Raw genomic sequence first — 17,374 nt, forward strand, 5'->3', positions numbered from 1 at the left:
ATACAAAAAATAAAAAACAACATTAAAATTCCAGAACCTTCATAGCTTAGGATGGGGCTGGATAAATCAACAGCCCCAGGCCTGCCGGAACAGCCAGGTCTTGGTTGCTTTGCGGAAGGCCGGAAGGGTAGTAAGGGTCCGGATCTCCATGGGAAGATTGTTCCATAGGGCCGGAGCAGCTACAGAGAAGGCCCTCCCCCGGGGGGTCACCAGCCGACATTGACTGGCAGATGGAATCCGGAGGAGGCCTAATCTGTGAGATCTTATGGGTCTCTGGGAGGTAAATGGCAGGAGGCGGTTTCTCAGGTAGCCAGGTCCTATACCATGTAGGGCTTTAAAAGTAACGACTAGCACCTTGAAGCGTGTCCGGAGACCAATGGGAAGCCAGTGCAGCTCGCGGAGGATAGGTGTAACGTGGGTGTACCTAGGTACGCCCACTATCGCTCGCGCGGCTGCATTCTGGACTAACTGAAGTCTTTGAACACTCTTCAAGGGCAGCCCCATGTAGAGGTCTAAGGAAGACATTCCAAGCTGGCGCACTCCAGGTCTATTAGTCTGCAATTCAGCATGACCAATGGTGGAGGATGAGTGGGGGTGGGTGGGCATTAAAGTGAGGAAGGAAGCCTTGGGAGTATTTGTTCTCCAGGCCTTTTTCAAAGACAGTGTTGACATTTTTGGCCTTAAGCCCCTTCTGAGCCCTCCTGGGCAGTTTCTTGTCATGTTGGAGAGTCTTGAGAGCTCTGATTCCAGACCATTCGATTTCTTTGGCCATTTTAATTTCCCCCCGTCATTCATTCGATTCTTGCACAGATTCCATTATGAGCCGATTCCAGAGCCTTTCGTGTCGGATGGCTGAGCGCGCGGATCTTTTGCAGAAGTCCATTGCTCAATCTCAGAGTGTCCAAGAGGCTTTGGAGACCCTCCTTCAGTCCATGGCTGAGATTGAGGAAACTCTCAAACAGGAGGATGTGTCTGCATTCTCCTCCATTTCCATCCAGGAGGCCCTTGCTACAAACACAGTAAGAGATTTCACTTAGATTTCCGACTGGAGTCTTGTTCCAGAATTTTAAAAAGATGGGGATTTTTTGAATACCAAAAATGTCTCTGAACAATCTGGAGTTTCCTTGTTTTTATAATTATTAATTTTACCCAAATTCAATTTTGAAAATGATTGAACCATAAATGTTGCTTTCAGTACAAAGGTTTTCTGTATGACACCTGATGAGTGATAAAAGCTACACCTTGAGTATGTGCAGAGGGTTATTTCAGTTGGTGGACAGCCATAATTAACAGCCTGAGCATCTGAGATCAAATTGGAGATCCTTTTGAATGTAGAATATTGAACATGTTGCTACGTAGGAGTAAATTGGGACACTTCTCACACTAACTCTCCAGAAAGGAGTGATGAATAAAATAATAGCTTCCAAAGTTCATTAGACATTAAGCAGAGTTCTTTCCTGCAGGGAGAGCTGGAATCTGGAATGATTCCAATCTTCTGGGTTGTTTCTATCCAGTCTTCAATCTCAGAGAACCTGAATCTTTTCCAACTGCAAGGAGGAGCCAGACAGGCTCTTAGCATTGAGCTGAGCCCTGAAGGAGTTAATGGGGAAAGGCTACAGAAACTTTTTAAAAGGCCTCTGTCCAAGCAAAAGCAGGTTGCCCGATGCTGTTCGGCTGCAACTGCACTGCTGTAACAAAAAGGGATAAAAAACATACATATCACACCCTGGATTTCCTTTGATTTGTAAGATAGCTTCAGTTCTAGCATCTTAAAGGAAAGGTTAGTTTAGAATCCAGCTCTGATGTAAGGTTTGTCCAGTGGGAGAGCACATCCCTTCCAGATCACCAGCAGACCAGACTTCATGTGACTACCTCTAGTTAGTCGTGCTTCTGTACTTTGTGGCCCTTGAGTCTCAGTGGGTTGATGGAGCTGAATGAAACTCCGTAGTGGAGTGAGCTTTGGCTAATGGGAGAATCTGCACTGTTTCCATTGGTGCACTGTGTTTTCCTCTTGATTGAGATGAGCTGGGCTAGGCTGCAAGGTTGGGTTTGTCTCATGGAGCTCTTTGGCTTTATGGAATCTCTGAACCTGAAGCAGCAACTCTGGCAGAGACTTCCAAACATGGAGAAAAGCTTCTTTCTTGTGAGAAGCTTAGTTCCTGGGCTCATGTGGCAGCAAACAGCTCTTCTGTTTCTGGGTATATGTACAATATATATCCTTCCTGTTGCAGAAGCTCAAACAAGACATTGCCAGGCAAAAGAGCAGTTTGGAAGCCACTCGTGAAATGGTGACCCAGTTTATGGAAACCGCTGACAGCACCGCTGCTGCCGCCCTCCAAAGCAAGCTGGCAGAGGTGAGCCAGCACTTCAGCCACCTGTGGCAGCAACAGCAAGAGAAGGAGGACACCTGGAAGAAGGTCCTCCCCCAGGTGGAACAGTACGAGCAGCTCTCAGAGAAGCTGAAGCAATTCATGGAGATCCGAGGTCGGATGCTGGCCTTGGGAAACCAACCTGAGCGGGACATTACTCACTTCGCCCAGCAGATCCAGGTGAGAAGCTGCTGAGCAAGGGTTGGGCAAAGCTCAGGATTGGAGGACGCCTGGTTTCTGGTCCCTGCGCTTGGTTCTGGCATCTCCAGAAAGAGACCTTTGCCCAGGGCAGCCCCACATCAGCTCTGCTGATAGGTTAGTGTTGGGGTTTTATTAGAGCTGGCAAGCTCAAACTAGGGGAAAAAAGGGGAAGAGAGTAGCAAAAATCCCCCTAATGAGCTATGCAAACTGAATAAATGAATAAATGTATGCACCACACTCCCTTTGGGAATGGGCTTGGACTGCTGCTCCTTACCCTAGAAGTTCCTGCAAAGGGAGGGGGTCTCCCTTCTGGGATGCCTACAAGTCCCTGGGAGCACTTTGGCTGCAGGGTTTTGTTTCCTGGCTCTTGTCCACCTTCTGGTCGTTCTGCTTGTGGAGATGAGATTAAGCAAATGCAGGAGATTTCCAGTGAAGCCGAGGAGATGAGAGTGGGCCGAAAAGAATTCTTGCAAGTCAGGAAACCAAAGCTCTGGGCCTTGCGCAGTTGCACAATTGGGATTGTACATTTTCATATTCTTCTTCAGGACAGGCTTTGCCCACAGAAATTTGGGGGTCATCTATCCATAATTGTAATTTTAAAGTTCAAATTCATATAAAAGGATGATCAAGAATGACCTTGTCAGTAATCCCATGAAACAGGGCAGCAGCCTAAGGGTGTTTCAGGGAGATGCTCTGCAACCTCTTTGGGGACTGAATCCAAGGTGTTTCACAGCACTAACCTACTTGCCTTTGGAGACCTGTCCAGTCTGTTCTAATTACCCTGACATGACTTGTATGCAGGGATTACTATTGCTATCCATCAGGACTTCCAGGGATCAGGGGGATCTCACAGGCTGCTCCTTGTGGCGAAATCATTTACTCTTTGGACCAAGTCATAGATGGTCTTCGCTTCAACCATATCTGTCCTGTGTCTCCCCGCACCCCTGTTTCCTGATGCTTCCAGGAACTGAATTCAGAGATGAAGCTGTGCCATGAGGATCTGGACAAACTGGAACAATTAACCACAGAGTTAAGCTCTGGTGGGTTGGTGTGGACTGGCTTCTCCTCACACCAAGAGAAGGTGCGCAGTTTGCGGAAAGAGTTCACTCAGCTGCAGAAAGCCACAAAGGAAAGGTGAGAAGGGATTCTCCCAGACAGAGGACTGGTGGGAGCCTGGCAGAGGAAATTTGTGAGGGATTAAATTCTTTGACTGCATCCAGATCGCTTTGGACTGGGAAAAGGTTGGAGGCAGAAAAATGAAGGCTATGAGGAATCTCTGCTGCTATAGTTTGTAATCTTTTTCAAGTTTTCTCACTGGTAAAATGTTTTGCAGGGGTTTGAATTGTTAGAAGACTAAAAGAGCTTTTTGACCAAAGGAGACACATGAATAAAATGCATGCTTCTACAAAAGTAAAGCATTTCCCAAAGTATTCCCAGCTTTTACAGAAAGATTTCCCTTCTCCAGACTAGACTGGACTGGACTAGAATAGAAGAGAAGAGAATAAGCCGGAGTGCCAACAGGTGGTGTGAAAAACGCCCCCCAAATGCCCCTAAAACAGGCATGTGCACTCTGGCCAGCTGGTCTTCGGGTTTCCGGTGCTCTGCGGAGGTGAGCTGGCCGGTGCACATGCACATGCTGGAAACCTGAAGACCAGTTGGTGACACGCACATGCACATTTTCTTCTTGTTTCTGGTGCTCCGGTGCATGTACATGCATGCACACACATTCCGGTTTGGGCACTCGGTGCCAAAAAGGTTCACCATCACTGCCCTATACCATTTCAGACAAATAATCTCCTCCTCTCCAGAATATTGTTTTTGAAGTTAGGGTCAGGAAGTTTCCTGCCCATATTGTGGGCAACTAGGAAAAAAAAACTGTGGGTTAACTATGGAATAAGAATAGAAGTGGTGCCTGGGAGGCTATTTAAGTTCAGCAAAGAAAACTAAAGCCCTTTCTTTAGCTATTTGAAGGTCCAGAGATCTTTATCTTAGGATAAGTGTGAACAAAGCCCTAAAACAATTCAATGCTATCTTATACCCAGACAATCGGTTAGCTTAATGACTGCAGTGTTCATTTTACAGCTGCTACATCTGCTTAAGAACTGCCACAAAAAGGTCATAAGATTGTGTCAGTCACATGGATGCCTTGATATATGACCATTGGGACATACAACAGAAATTCTGGGCTTCCCCCATAGTCATAAGTCCTGAATCCAAGAAAAAACGGCCTTATCTTCAGTCTCTCCCTATCCCCTCTTGAATTGTCTTCTGAAGTTTGAAAAACCTCTCCCAAACCATGCAGAGCCTGCCAATGTTCCCTCTAATTTCTTTTCAGTTTGTGCGGAAAAGTATAGTGTTTGAGCGGCACATTTTCATGTCTCAGCACCTGAATTTTTTTCACAGATGTTTCACAGAGCACTTGCTTTATAGGATCTGAATTGAAATGGAGAAAAATGGTTTTGTGCATGAGTGTGTGTGTGTGTGTGTTTGAGTGAGCGAGGGATCCGGTAAGGGAACTGTGCCTATTTAGAAAACAAGGTAAATTATTGCAAACATGATCAGTCGAAGATACGTATGGGGACAGGTTGGGCGGTAGAGAGAAAGTGATAAAAGAGTAGGAGAGAGGAAGAGAGGAAGAAAAAAGAGGGAAGAGAGACAGAAAGAGACAGAGGAGAGAGAAAGTGACAGAAGAGTGGGAAAGAAGGAGAGAGAAAAAGAAACAAAGAGAAAGGATGAGACAGAAAGAGACAAAGAGGAGAGAGAAGGGAGGAGAAAGTGACAGAAGAATGGAAAAGAGGGAGAGAGAAAGAGAAGAGGGACAAAGAGAAAGAGGATGAGAGAAACAGAGAGAGAAGAGAGGAAGAGGAAAGAGGAAGAGAGAACATCTCATTTCAACCCTGAGGTGCAAATATTCTCTTTGATTGGTAATTTTATTTGTCCATTTACTATCCAATACTCTCATTCCTCCTTAAGTTCATCAAGAATTTCCTTCTTTTTATTGAATTTATCACAATACCTTGAGAACAACTTTTTCAGCACAGCTTTACAGCTATTTAAAATATATAGAAATTTAGGTCACGTTTTCAGAGCATTAGTCTACTATTTATAAGTCACTAAGTCAAAGAAACAGAATTCAGAAAGTTGGCTTCCCTTTTTGTAATTGCCTATTGCCTGCTTAACTTTTTACCTACATTTTTGATAACTGATATTCATTGTTGACCCAAGAAGCCCATCGTAGAAAGAAACCCTCCATATGAACTTTGTTTGGTTTCCATGGAATGAAGTTTGGTCTTTTTTTCAACCATACAGTAGCATATTCTTTCTAAGGAGGATATAATCAAGATAGTCCATAATTGCCTACCAATCTAACAGTATGGAAATTACAATCTCTTTATATTTCAACTCTAACTCTTTCAGTCTTAAAGGTTTGGTGAGGAGAAATCCAAAAATTCTTTTAAAGAGGAAAAAAAATGCTTGCACAATTGCACCCATTGAGACGTGTATATATACACAACACACAGAGAAACAAACTTAACAAAGTGCTAAGTCTGCCCACCAACTAACTAACTAACTAACTAACTAACTAACTAACTAACTAACTAACTCTCTCTCTCTCTCTCTCTCTCTCTCTCTCTGTATGTATGTATGTATGTATGTATGTATGTATGTATGTATGTATGTATGTATGTATATGACCCAGAGTGGCTTCCGCTTTCGATCTGCTGCCAATCTGGGTCATTCCTTCCAAGAGGCAACTTTCCCATTGAATGACTCGCTGCCCTAGACTTGAGGAGACCCTCTGCAGTCCCTTTCATCTGGCTGGGATGCCAGCGAGAGTGTTGGGCTGAAGGAAGGAGGGATACTCTCTCTCTCTCTGTCCCTCCCTCACTCCGTCTCTGGCAAATCTGAGCAGCTGCTGCTGGGAGCCCATCCCATGCCTTCTCCCAACCCCCACACCCCTTCTCTGAGCTACTTACTTTCTGCATTTCTGCCTTGTGGAACTGAGTGCTGTCTCCAGGCTGGCTCTCCTCTCCTATTATGGTGGAAAGCGTCTCACAAAAACCACTGCGCGGCAGTTGAAAACTGCTGTGCGGTGTTTTATTGCCAGGTGTGCGGCCATGCAGCTTAGAGGGAACAGTGGAGCCTGCCACTGGCACAACAGTGTTTTCTCCCACATTTCGTTTTATGTTGCATTCACATGTTTCTTGCCTGTAGAGACAACAGGGGGGAAATCTGCAACTTTCTGCTTCTGGAGCGAGTGAACTGTGGAGTGGGTTCAAAGCTTAACATTTGTCTCCATCCTCACGATCTTCCCCTTCCCCCCTTTAAGATATGTGTGCTGTCCTTCTCTAAAAAGCCTCCATTTCCTCTCAGCCATTCAGATGGCCATTTGGTGCCTGCAGACAGAGGATGGTTATCTTTAAAAACCTTGCCCAATTTGTTCTGCTAGGAGAAGACAGCAAATATTAGCTGCTTAGAGTCACTTTGCAGAATGAGAGGAGGGTATGAAAATTTAAGAAATAAATATTCTCTTCTTTACTGCCCCATTTATTATGTGCATGTATAATAGATATGCTGATAGACAGAATGTAATACATCAATTGGCAATTTTCACCCTTCAGCCTGTCAAAAATTTAAATAAAGATTCTATAATGCAGTGGTTCCCAAACTTTTTCAGTCCACTGCCTCCTTGGTGCTACAAACTGATCTTCAGTGCCCCCCCCCCAGTGGTGGAATTCAATTTATTTTACTACCGGTTCTGTGGGCGTGGCCTGGTGGGCGTGGCTGGGGGGTCATGTGACTCGGCAGTTTGCACGTCGGAAGGAAGATAGTAACAGTAAAATTCAAAACTATAACAATTAATTGCACATTTATTCAAAATCCAATTTAAAAACCTTTTTAGTTAATGTTAATTCAACAAAATTGTTGAACATGATCCAGTGATACCAGGTTTTCAAGTCTGATAGTCATTTATCAAGAACCATAGTAACTAGTAACTTAGTAAACTCAGTAAAATTTAGTAATTACTTCACTGTTCTTAGTAGATGATAATTCCTGTGTAGATATTGAAAGAAGTAATCTTAGTAAGGTATTATCACAAAGCACAAAACTGCAACAGATATCATTAAGATATCACAAACTTACACAAAAAGATGTTCTTGTAAGAAACCCAAAATGGATAACACTTTTGTCTTTTATCTAAAGTTTTTCATCTTTAGATCAATGATCTTAATTATTTCTTCTCTCCCTCACAAACATACACATATACCAGTGGTGGGTTTCAAAAATTTTTAGAACCTATTCTGTACCTGTGGCCTATTTTGTGGCCTATTTTGTGGGCATGGCTTGGCGGTCATGTGACCGGGTGGGAGAGGCCAACTTGTAAAATGTGGTGAAACTCATTTAACAATGCTCTTGCTTAGCAACCAAAATTTTGGGCTCAATTATGATCATGTTCTCTTTCTTTTTCTTTCTTTTTTCCTCCCTTCTTTTTTTCTTATATCTCTCTTTCCTTCTTTCCTTTCTTTTTCTTCCTTCGGTCCATTCTTTCTTTCTTGTGTGTGTGTCTCTTTTTTCTTTTCTTTCTTTCTCTTCCTTCCTTCCTTCCTTCCTTCCTTTGTTCCTTCTTTCTTTCTTGTCTCTGTCTCCCCCACTTACTTTCTTTCCTTCTCTTTTTTTCTTTCTTTCTTTCTTTCTCTTTGTCTCTCTCTTTTCTCTCTCTCCCTCTCTCTCCCTCTTCCTTCCTTTTATTCTCTCTCTCTCTCTCTCTCTCTCTCTCTCTCTCTCTCTCTCTCTCTCTCTCTCTCTCTCTCTCTCTCTCTCTCTCTCTCTCTCTCTCTCTCTCTCTCACCCCCACTCTTTCTCTCACACACACATACCTTCCAGTTGGCAAAAAATTCTGTTTTGCCATCTGGGAAGCTGGCAAAAAAGCCTCGTTTTCCCTGCCACCTGCAGCTCTTGGAAGATGAAGGGAAGAGAGCCCCGGGCCTCATCTCTGCCTCCTTCCTCAAGAGCTGGCTTCAGGGACCGCCAGCCTCTCCCGTCACTGCACCCTTCACTCGCCTTTCACCCAGAGAATCTGCTGGGTGGGTGGGGTGCCTGCCATTTCATCTCCTGAGAGAAGCTCGGGAGAGACATGCAAACGGCTGCAACTCGAGGCTCCTGAGGAGGATGCTGGACACCAGGGGTGGCAGTGACGCCCACCGCTGCTCTTCTGCTGCTCCCAGTAATGCAGGTTTCTTGGAGAGCATTAAATTGCAGGCACACCGATTCCAGCAGCTGCGTTTTCTCTTAAAATTTGCTGTCACAGCAACCCGAAGGGGACAATCTCCCAGTGGCATCTCAGGCGCTCCCACCCTTAGCCGCGAGGGAGTGAGGACGGCTGGGTGCAGTTTGGCACCTCCCGGCTCCACTCAGATCATCAAGGGGCCTTGCGCGCCTGCTCACTCACATGGCCTGCGTGCTTCCAGCAGAAATGGGAAGCACGGGGATCTTAATGTAGTAGGGTGGGGGAGGCTGGAGCGGGAGGTTAAATAAACAAATTTGGCTTCGCTTCCTTGTGCAGCAAGAGAGAAAGTTGCCTGAGACACCACTGGGAGAATGTCCCCTTTGGGTTGTCCCCTTAGCGCCCCCTGCCACCCCCCTGCCTCTTAGCGCCCCCCTGCCACCCTCTTGCCACCCCCCTTGCCTTTTACCGCCCCCTAAGTCATCCCACCGCCCCCAGGGAGCGGTTCCGCCCACTTTGGGAGCCACTACTATAATGCTTAAACCTTCCTCTTTATTTTGCTAGAAGGAAATGTATTTTATCATTTATAGTTTTACATGGAATTATAACAATGTACTTTAACTGCTTTTTGTATTTAGCTTAAGTTGTTTATTTGTCACAACTACTGCTTTCAATAATAATATTGATTCAGGTAGGATTATCCAGAATGTGTTGTGTTCACAGTTCTAGTTGCCTAAGAATCTTGAAACAATAGAGCTTTTCTAGATGTTTTGGATTCAATTCCAAAAAAGGTGATTTGAGGTGGAACTATAGCATCTTTAAAGAAGCCACATCTTTTCCTCAGATTATTTGGCACTGTGAAATCCTGGGAAAAGTCACAACTACTTTAAAGAGTTACTTATACTACATTGCCATTCCCTGGTACACCGAAATACATTTCTGGAATAAGATCTGAAACATTGCACAGCCAGATTAGAATTGGTGTAGGTATAATTTCTTGCAGGATGCTTCTTTCCTCTATTGGCCGCTTCAATTTACTAAGAAGACTGAATGAGACAGATGAATCAATGTTTTATTATTGAGGTTGTTGAAAATATTAATGTAATTAATTGTGGCATTTATAGTTGACCCAGGAAAGTAAAACAAATTGTCAAAGGAGTAAAGCAAAAATGAATTGGAGGTCCATAACCCTTCATTCTGCACCCAGTTTGTCTAAAGGCTTAAACTGCATTGGAGAGAAAAACAAGATGTGAAATGGCTCTTACTCTTACGAGGAAGTGATAATTGTGAGATTCTCCAAGCAGTTTCCAGGCATTTTTGGTCCAGGCTATAAATGGACTGGGACTCGCATGTTCCTGGTTCATAGCTGCTGCTCAAAATGCTTCTCCACATATGGAACTAATAACCAGTCCAAATAATTAGAATGCCAGTTTGCCAATTTTGCATGGCTCATAGCAACCAGGTAAACCAATGGGGTGGTCCAGTGGATCCTAGTGGTGGACAGAGAGAACGCTTAGGTGCAGGTTGTCCCTTTGGTCAACAGCTTATAAGAGATGGCTTCCTCTTCCTCCACTGGCTGTGATTGTGCTTGCCTGATAGTATATAAGTACTTCACAGCCCCCCCCCTTTTTTAATCCATTCCCAGGAAAAAAGGAGCTTCGTCTTGTCAAGAACAGTTGGATGTATTCCGAAAACTGGTTGGATCGCTCAGGCAGTGGCTGGAAGAAACAAAGAGGAATATCCCAGCTACTGAGACTTCTTTGGGCACACATGAGTTGGAGAAGCGGAGACAGCAAACAGAGGTGGGCAGAGAAAGTTCAGAAGCCATTATATAAGCAAACTCATGAGAAAAGTGGGGGGCATGGCTTCATCACAGTTTGGTAGATATCCTGACAAGGAACTGCTACTTAGTGCAAAAAGTTCTTTGAAAGATGAAAGCCCAAAGTAATGTGGCAAAGTCCACTTTGTGTGTGGTTCAACCTCCTGGTAGGCAGCCACCTGCCCCTTATCCTACCCTCTTTGCTGATCACCTCCTTCCACACAGTTTTGAAGTCATGTTGGAAGTGAGTTGACACTTTCATTGTCATGGTGGTCACTGCAGCCCCAGGCATCTTGCCTACCATGCCTTGTGTGGCAAAAGGTTATAGAAGGGAGCTGCCGAGATGTCCTGCTTTGAAGAGGTGTCTAGAGCTCATTCAGAGGGAGGGAACAGGCTGGCTGCTGCCCAAAAACTGGCCTACAAGAAGCTGAAAGAAAAAAGGTACCTAGGTGGGGGGAGCCAGGACCACAAGCAGCTCTCACAGCTTTCAGGATAGCCCAGAATTTCCCCAAACATGGTGGTCATTTTTAATGTGACAGAAGACAAAATAATTATGGGAAGGAATGTTGAATATAAAAATTGCCATGAAGTTTTGTGACTTTTCATCCACCAGTGGCCATGTTCTTATACTTGCTCTGTTCTATTTTCAGGTCTTTGTGGAAGAATGGCTAGCAAAGGGGGTTCTTGTGGAGGAGATGAACCAACGGGGCACAGCCTTACAGAATTTAATCATTGAGATTACAGCTCCAGATGCACAATTCAAGACAGGTAAGAGATGGAGAAACTGCCATTCTGAATTTAGTTGCTTGTTAGATAACAATTATGGTAGGCTTGGAAGAGGAAGAATATAAAGATGCACAATTGTTCTGTGCCAACTTTTCTCCAGTTCTTCGCAGAAATGGAAGATGGGAAGCTGTTTACATTCCTATATTGTGTTCCTGTGGACTGCCAGAGACCTTAGGGAGGAATAGGCTCTCTGGATGGAATTGTTTTGCTTTGAGAAAGATTGCTAACTTAATCAATCAATGAAAAGATGTTAGGTAGCAAAACTAGGATGAAATTGTGCGATGGCCATCCTAGCTTCTCAAAGTAGGACAGAAGTAGGCAATTGACTAGTGTGGAAAGATGAATCAGATTGCAGCTTCCACAGTTCCTTGTCATTGGCTATACCCACCGGAGGGGAGAACAGTTGGAATCAAAACGTTTGGAGAGGACCCTCATGATTAACTGTAGATATGTAGAAATTCCATCTCTTTGTCATCACCATGTGTTTTTTTTTTAAATTAAAGACAAATAATACAGTACTTATACATCTGAATACAAAAAAAGAAAGAAAAAGAAAAAAACACATACTACAGTGCACCCCCACCCTCCGGAGTCCTTTTTTTACCTTTATATTTCTTTGTCTATAACAACGAAAAGATATACAACATATTCCAATTATGCCCTTATCCCTTCCAAAGCAACATATATTCTTGAGTAAGTTTATTCCCTTTACCTTCCACCAACACTGATTTTATAAAATCCCCCGCATATTTCATTATAATTATTTGCTTTGATCACCCCCTTTTTAAATTTAATTTCTGTTGATAATTTATCATTTGTTGCCATACTCCAAATTTCATTATACCACTCATTTCTTTAAATATCCCAATTTCATCCCCAATATTTAGCCATCACTAATCTAGCTGCCATTATCAAGTTTACAATCAATTCGTTCATCTCACATTTTTTATAATCATTTCAAATTTTGTTAAGTGTGTTTCTCTTCAAATCTTTCTTCCACTTTTATCCATTTCTCTAATTGCATTAAATTCAACCTATTTAATTTAATATCTGCTAAAATGTTCTTTAGTTGTGTTATATTCTTTATCTTGTTCTTCCAATCTTCCCATTTACATATCTGATTTTCTTTTAGTTTACTAATCCATTCTTTCGATTCAACCTTAGGGAATTTCTCCATTTCCAACACCGGTGTTAAAGGGGAAATGCCTGGCATTAGCATCTCCATTTATTCCATAATTCTATCTAATTTTTTAAAAAGGGATTTTGAATCCTCCTGGCAATTTTTTCATATTCTTTTTAAACCAGTATGTTTCTATATCTATTTCACCTATTTCCCTTAATTTTTTCAACTCTATATCTCTCCATATTAAATCTCTAGGTACTACTAAACCCTAACCTTAACCCTAACCATGTAGTGCCTTCAACTCTTTATTGGCTAGATCGATTTTTGTTCTTCACCTAATATGTTTTAAAATTCCAATGTTTGTCTTGGGGAGAAAAAAAGAAAACTGTGGATCCTAACCACTTTGATCTCCCGTGGTGCAATAAGTTTGATCCTTTGGGTCTTTGTCAGCCACATCCCTACATTCCTTGGTAGCAGAGCATCCCCTATATAATTGCTTCCGATTGTTTGCCTTGCGCTATGCAGAAGTAAAATACGCAATGGCCCTTCTCCCCAGGTCAGAGGGCTCCTTCCCATGATAACACAAAGGCAACAGTGTGCAAGGGCTCTATAGTGTCTGTGCCGTTGCCGGGGAACACAGATCAGGCCTCAAAACAACAGCCGTGTTAGTGAAGACATCATGGGCTGAGCATACTGAAAGGCGAGCCGCAGCATCCTTCCAAATGCAGCATTCACTGTGACACCTTACTTGTTCCCTTTAGGGGCTCCCCAGAACAGGCATTCTTTGGACAGATCACATTGCAGTGAGAAAAATAAAATGCAAAAGGAAGAAATATCAATAGTGAGAGCAATATAATCATTTACCTTTATTTTTGCAGGTAGTGCTCTAATGCTTAATCACATGCATGCAGTGAAACATGTCAGAATAACCTTAGGCTGCTCACAGCATTGCAGGGACTTCCATGCCAGCGTTCTCATAATGGAAAGCAGCAAGCATTTTGAATGGGGTGCAGGATTAATAGGCAGGCCCAAAAATGAACAGCCAAGCCAACAGGTCTCTCCGAGAATGATTTCATTTTACTAAAAAAAAAGCATTAAGGGGGCAGCACAAAAATTCCAACCACTATCTTTGTCTTCAAATGGGAGCCTTCTCCTGTGTATATGTCATTCAAAGGGTTTAACTCTCTTTCTCCTGTGCATTTGGTGAAAGAAAGATGCAACCTCTTGAATCCAGGACCGTGAACCTGTTTATGTATTTGCACACTAATTAAATGTGAATTCACTCTCATGCTTGGACCTTTGTTAATGGCATTTTACGTTGATAGTTTAAAAAGGGCATGCCTTAGCAGTTGTTTTTTTCAGTGTGATTAAAAATAATTCATAAGTGGTTCTCCTACCCTAAAGGGCTAATGACCATCTAGCTCAATGTTCTCAACGTTGGCCATTTTAAATATGGCTAGCTGGGGAATTCTGAGAGTTGAAGTCCATACATCCTAAAGTTGGCAAGGTTGAAAAACACTGATCCAGCTAGATTATAGCAGCATGAATGGATGTTAGTTGTGCTCCAGCTGCACAATCTGTGTGTCTTTTCCAAAATATTATACTATTATGCCATTATGTCTGCCTCCTTATGATTTTGCTCAGGTCCTGTGCTCCCTGCTGGTGGTAGTTCAACAGGCAGTGTAAATGGATATCACACTTGCAAAGGTGAGGCAATTCAGTTAATTGTGCATACTTCTGGAAATGTGTGTCTTTACCTTACTGCAATAAAGCCTATCAATAACAATTTTGTTTGCATTCCCATTGTTCAGACAAAGAGAGTAAGTTGCTTTGACCCTTGCAGTTTCTTTCTTTAAGAGTCAGGGGTCATATGTATGGAGTAAAACTGGAAGGTTCTTTTCCACTCATTCTCAAGCCTTCCTTGTCACTCATCTCAGATTATTTCAAACTTTTTTTAACTAAGCGCAAATTATAGATGCATCCAGTATTTAAAGCTTTCTTATGGCTCTCTAAGCAAAACTGGCAGGGAGAAAGCACTTGCTGATTCTTAGGAAGAGAATAGTTTAAAAGCTGCACCCCTGTCCTAGAGGGTCAGATTCTAGAAATTCTGAAGTCTCTCTTCTTCCATCATCACTTTTCTTAAGAAAAGCAGAGCCTGAGTGTGCAGAAGGCCTTTCACCTGGAGCATCCTTTGACGTTGTTCATGCATGTTGTTTATTACACTGAACCAGAGGTGGGTTGCTCCCGGTTTGGCCTGGATTGGGCAAACCGGTAGAGGTGGTAGCGATGGGAGGCTCTGCCCATCTGCCCAAAATGCTTCTGTGCATATGCAGAAGTGTTGTGTGCGTGCACGAGCAAACCGGTAGTAAAAAAAATGGAAACCCACCACTGCACTGAACATATGTAGACTCTTATATCTACAACTATTACATTGAGCCCTTATATCTATAACCTTAAACAAATTAAATAATTCCTCTAATTCCAGTTGGGTTCTTTTTCTGCCTTAGATCTGACAGAGATCCAGTGTGATATGTCAGATGTGAACCAGCAGTACGAAGGGCTGGGTGCTGCTTTACGGAGGCGTCTTGAGCAGCTCTCAGCCATGTTGGACAAGATGAGGGAGGCCCAAGAGGAGGTGAACTCTGTGCTGACATGGTTGGAGGAGAAGGAGCAGGCTTTGAAAGCCCTGGAAGCTTCCTCATCACCTACAAAATCGGACACAATGAGAGCTCAGGCAGAGCATAATAAGGTCTTATTTTCATGTATCAATACAATCCTGTTCCTTGCTTTTTTAAAACCATCTATAATAATAATGTTCAGTAAAGCATATGGCAAGTGTCTTCTCCTTTTGTAGCCAAGAGAATGATTCTCTATTTGAGGCTGATCTGAAGCATCAAACTCAGCTTATTAACCCCCTTTTTATGCCTCCCACAAAAATATAATGTAGTTATTCAAATAGTTGAAATTCTATTTTAGAGAAATTTCATTGTTGTACTTGTGGGTGCTCTGTAATATATTCTGGCATTACAATTGCAAGTGCTGCTGTTCCTTCAAAAAGCAGCCTAAATCCTTTTCAAATACTGGCCATTCAGTAGTTCCAGTCAGTATTTAGGTTTAGGTCAATCATTCCCTCCCTCCAGATGCACAGGCTTCAGGTCACAGGCTTTCAGTCCAGTGAGGGCACAGACTCAAAATGTGTAGAACATGAATGCCTTCCAAGCCTCTGTGCACTAGTGCCCTTGTTGTGGTTTCATAGGCCTCCTGGACTTTGGGACACCCATTTTTTTCAGCCCAGGTGAGGAGCAAAATGAATGCCTAGAGCCAAGGTGGCGCAGTGGTTAAATGCAGCACTGCAGGCTACTGCTAGATCAGCAGGTCAGCAGTTCAAATCTCACCGGCTCAGGGTTGACTCAGCCTTCCATCCTTCCGAGGTGGGTAAAATGAGGACCCAGATTGTTGGGGGCAATATGCTGACTCTCTGTAAACCGCTTAGAGAGGCCTGAAAGGCCTATGAAGCGGTATATAAGTCTACTGCTATTGCTATTTGTATTTTACCCATTGAAACCTCCAATTTCTCATCTAAGTATGGTAGATGATACTTCTGATTTGGAGAAAGCTTAAGGCTACCTTTTCATAAAGCCTAAAATAGGCTGAAAGCATTGGTCCTGGCCTTTGGTGACCTTTGGTTATCACTGATTATAGCCATCACTGTTCTAGCAGCAGCCTCTGCTATCCTCAGAGGGAAGAAGAAATCAAGAGGATGGAAGCTTGTCCTGGAAAACATTTCCTGCCTTTTAATCAGTCCCACAGTCTGATGCTTTCCTCCTTTCTGAATAGGCATTTTTGGGTGATTTGGAGCAGAATGCCGTGAAGGTCCAGGCAGCCAAGGAATCGCTCTCTGGACTCTTGGAGAAATACCCGGACTCTCCAGAAGCAAGAAACTGGAAGAGGATGTTGGAAGACTTAAGTACGTAGCCTGGGAATCCCAGAGAAAGTCTGCAGGGGCTCATTAAGAACTCAGAGCGTTTCTGCCGGTCATCCTGAGTTTCTTCTTGCTGCCTCTCATTGTGTAAACCGAGGGGAGAGTGACAGCCTCAGGAGCCATGAAGAAATGACCATCTGCTGTGGAGGATACATAGCATGTTATTGATATCTGTTTCTTTATATACCGTATTTTTCGGAATATAAGATACACCTTTTTTCCTCAGAAAAGAGGCTGAAAATCTGGGTGAGTCTTATACATCGAATACAGCATTTTTTGTTTCTTGAAGCCCCGCCCCTTCACCAAAATGGCCGTGCAGAGCCTTTAGGAGGCTTTCAGGGAGCTCCTGGGGGCTGGGGAGGGCAGAAATGAGCAGAAAACGGGCCGTTTTTTGCCCCCCAGGCCCCAGCAGCACTCTATAAGCCTCCATAAGGCTATGCATGCATTTTTTTTGTCAAAAAACGAGCCGTTTTTTGCTCATTTTTGCCCCCCCCCCCGGAGCACTCTACAAAAAACCCCAAGGCTATTCATGCCTTTTTTTGAAAAGAAAAATAGGCCAGTTTTCATGAAAAACAGGTCGTTTTGGGGAGGTTTGCAGAGTGCAAAAACTTTTTTTTCCTTTTGGAAAGCTCTTTAACTGATTGATGAGAATTACATTGATCAAGTGCTGTGGCAGCAGAAATACCTACCTATCTACTGTATTTCTCTCTATCTCTATTTCTCTCTCTCTCTATCCCTCTACCTACCTACCTACCTACCTACACACACACTCTCTCTCTCTCTCTCTCCCTACCTACCTACTGTATTTCTCTATCTATCTCTATTTCTCTCTCTCTCTATCCCTTTATCTACCTACCTACCTACCTAA

The 17,374-nt window shown here is 43.3% G+C and overlaps 1 protein-coding gene across 17 annotated transcripts in view; it reads left to right on the forward strand.

Annotated features, from left to right (window-relative positions):
• The window catches only part of MACF1 (microtubule actin crosslinking factor 1), a 362,565-nt gene that overhangs the window by 241,624 nt on the left and 103,567 nt on the right, over window positions 1–17,374 (forward strand). For all 17 annotated transcript variants that reach the window (XM_087728267.1, XM_087728270.1, XM_087728280.1 and 14 more), the window contains 8 exons: window positions 811–1,019; window positions 2,232–2,549; window positions 3,535–3,704; window positions 10,442–10,598; window positions 11,266–11,383; window positions 14,169–14,231; window positions 15,032–15,273; window positions 16,362–16,491. In XM_087728267.1, the coding sequence (XP_087584393.1) occupies window positions 811–1,019; window positions 2,232–2,549; window positions 3,535–3,704; window positions 10,442–10,598; window positions 11,266–11,383; window positions 14,169–14,231; window positions 15,032–15,273; window positions 16,362–16,491 (1,407 nt within the window). The remainder of the gene's footprint in view (window positions 1–810; window positions 1,020–2,231; window positions 2,550–3,534; window positions 3,705–10,441; window positions 10,599–11,265; window positions 11,384–14,168; window positions 14,232–15,031; window positions 15,274–16,361; window positions 16,492–17,374) is intronic.

Source organism: Thamnophis sirtalis, unplaced genomic scaffold, assembly GCF_051295495.1.
Source record: "Thamnophis sirtalis isolate CommonGarterSnake01/CBP01778 unplaced genomic scaffold, rThaSir2_p1.2 scaffold_13, whole genome shotgun sequence".
NCBI lineage: Eukaryota > Metazoa > Chordata > Lepidosauria > Squamata > Natricidae > Thamnophis > Thamnophis sirtalis.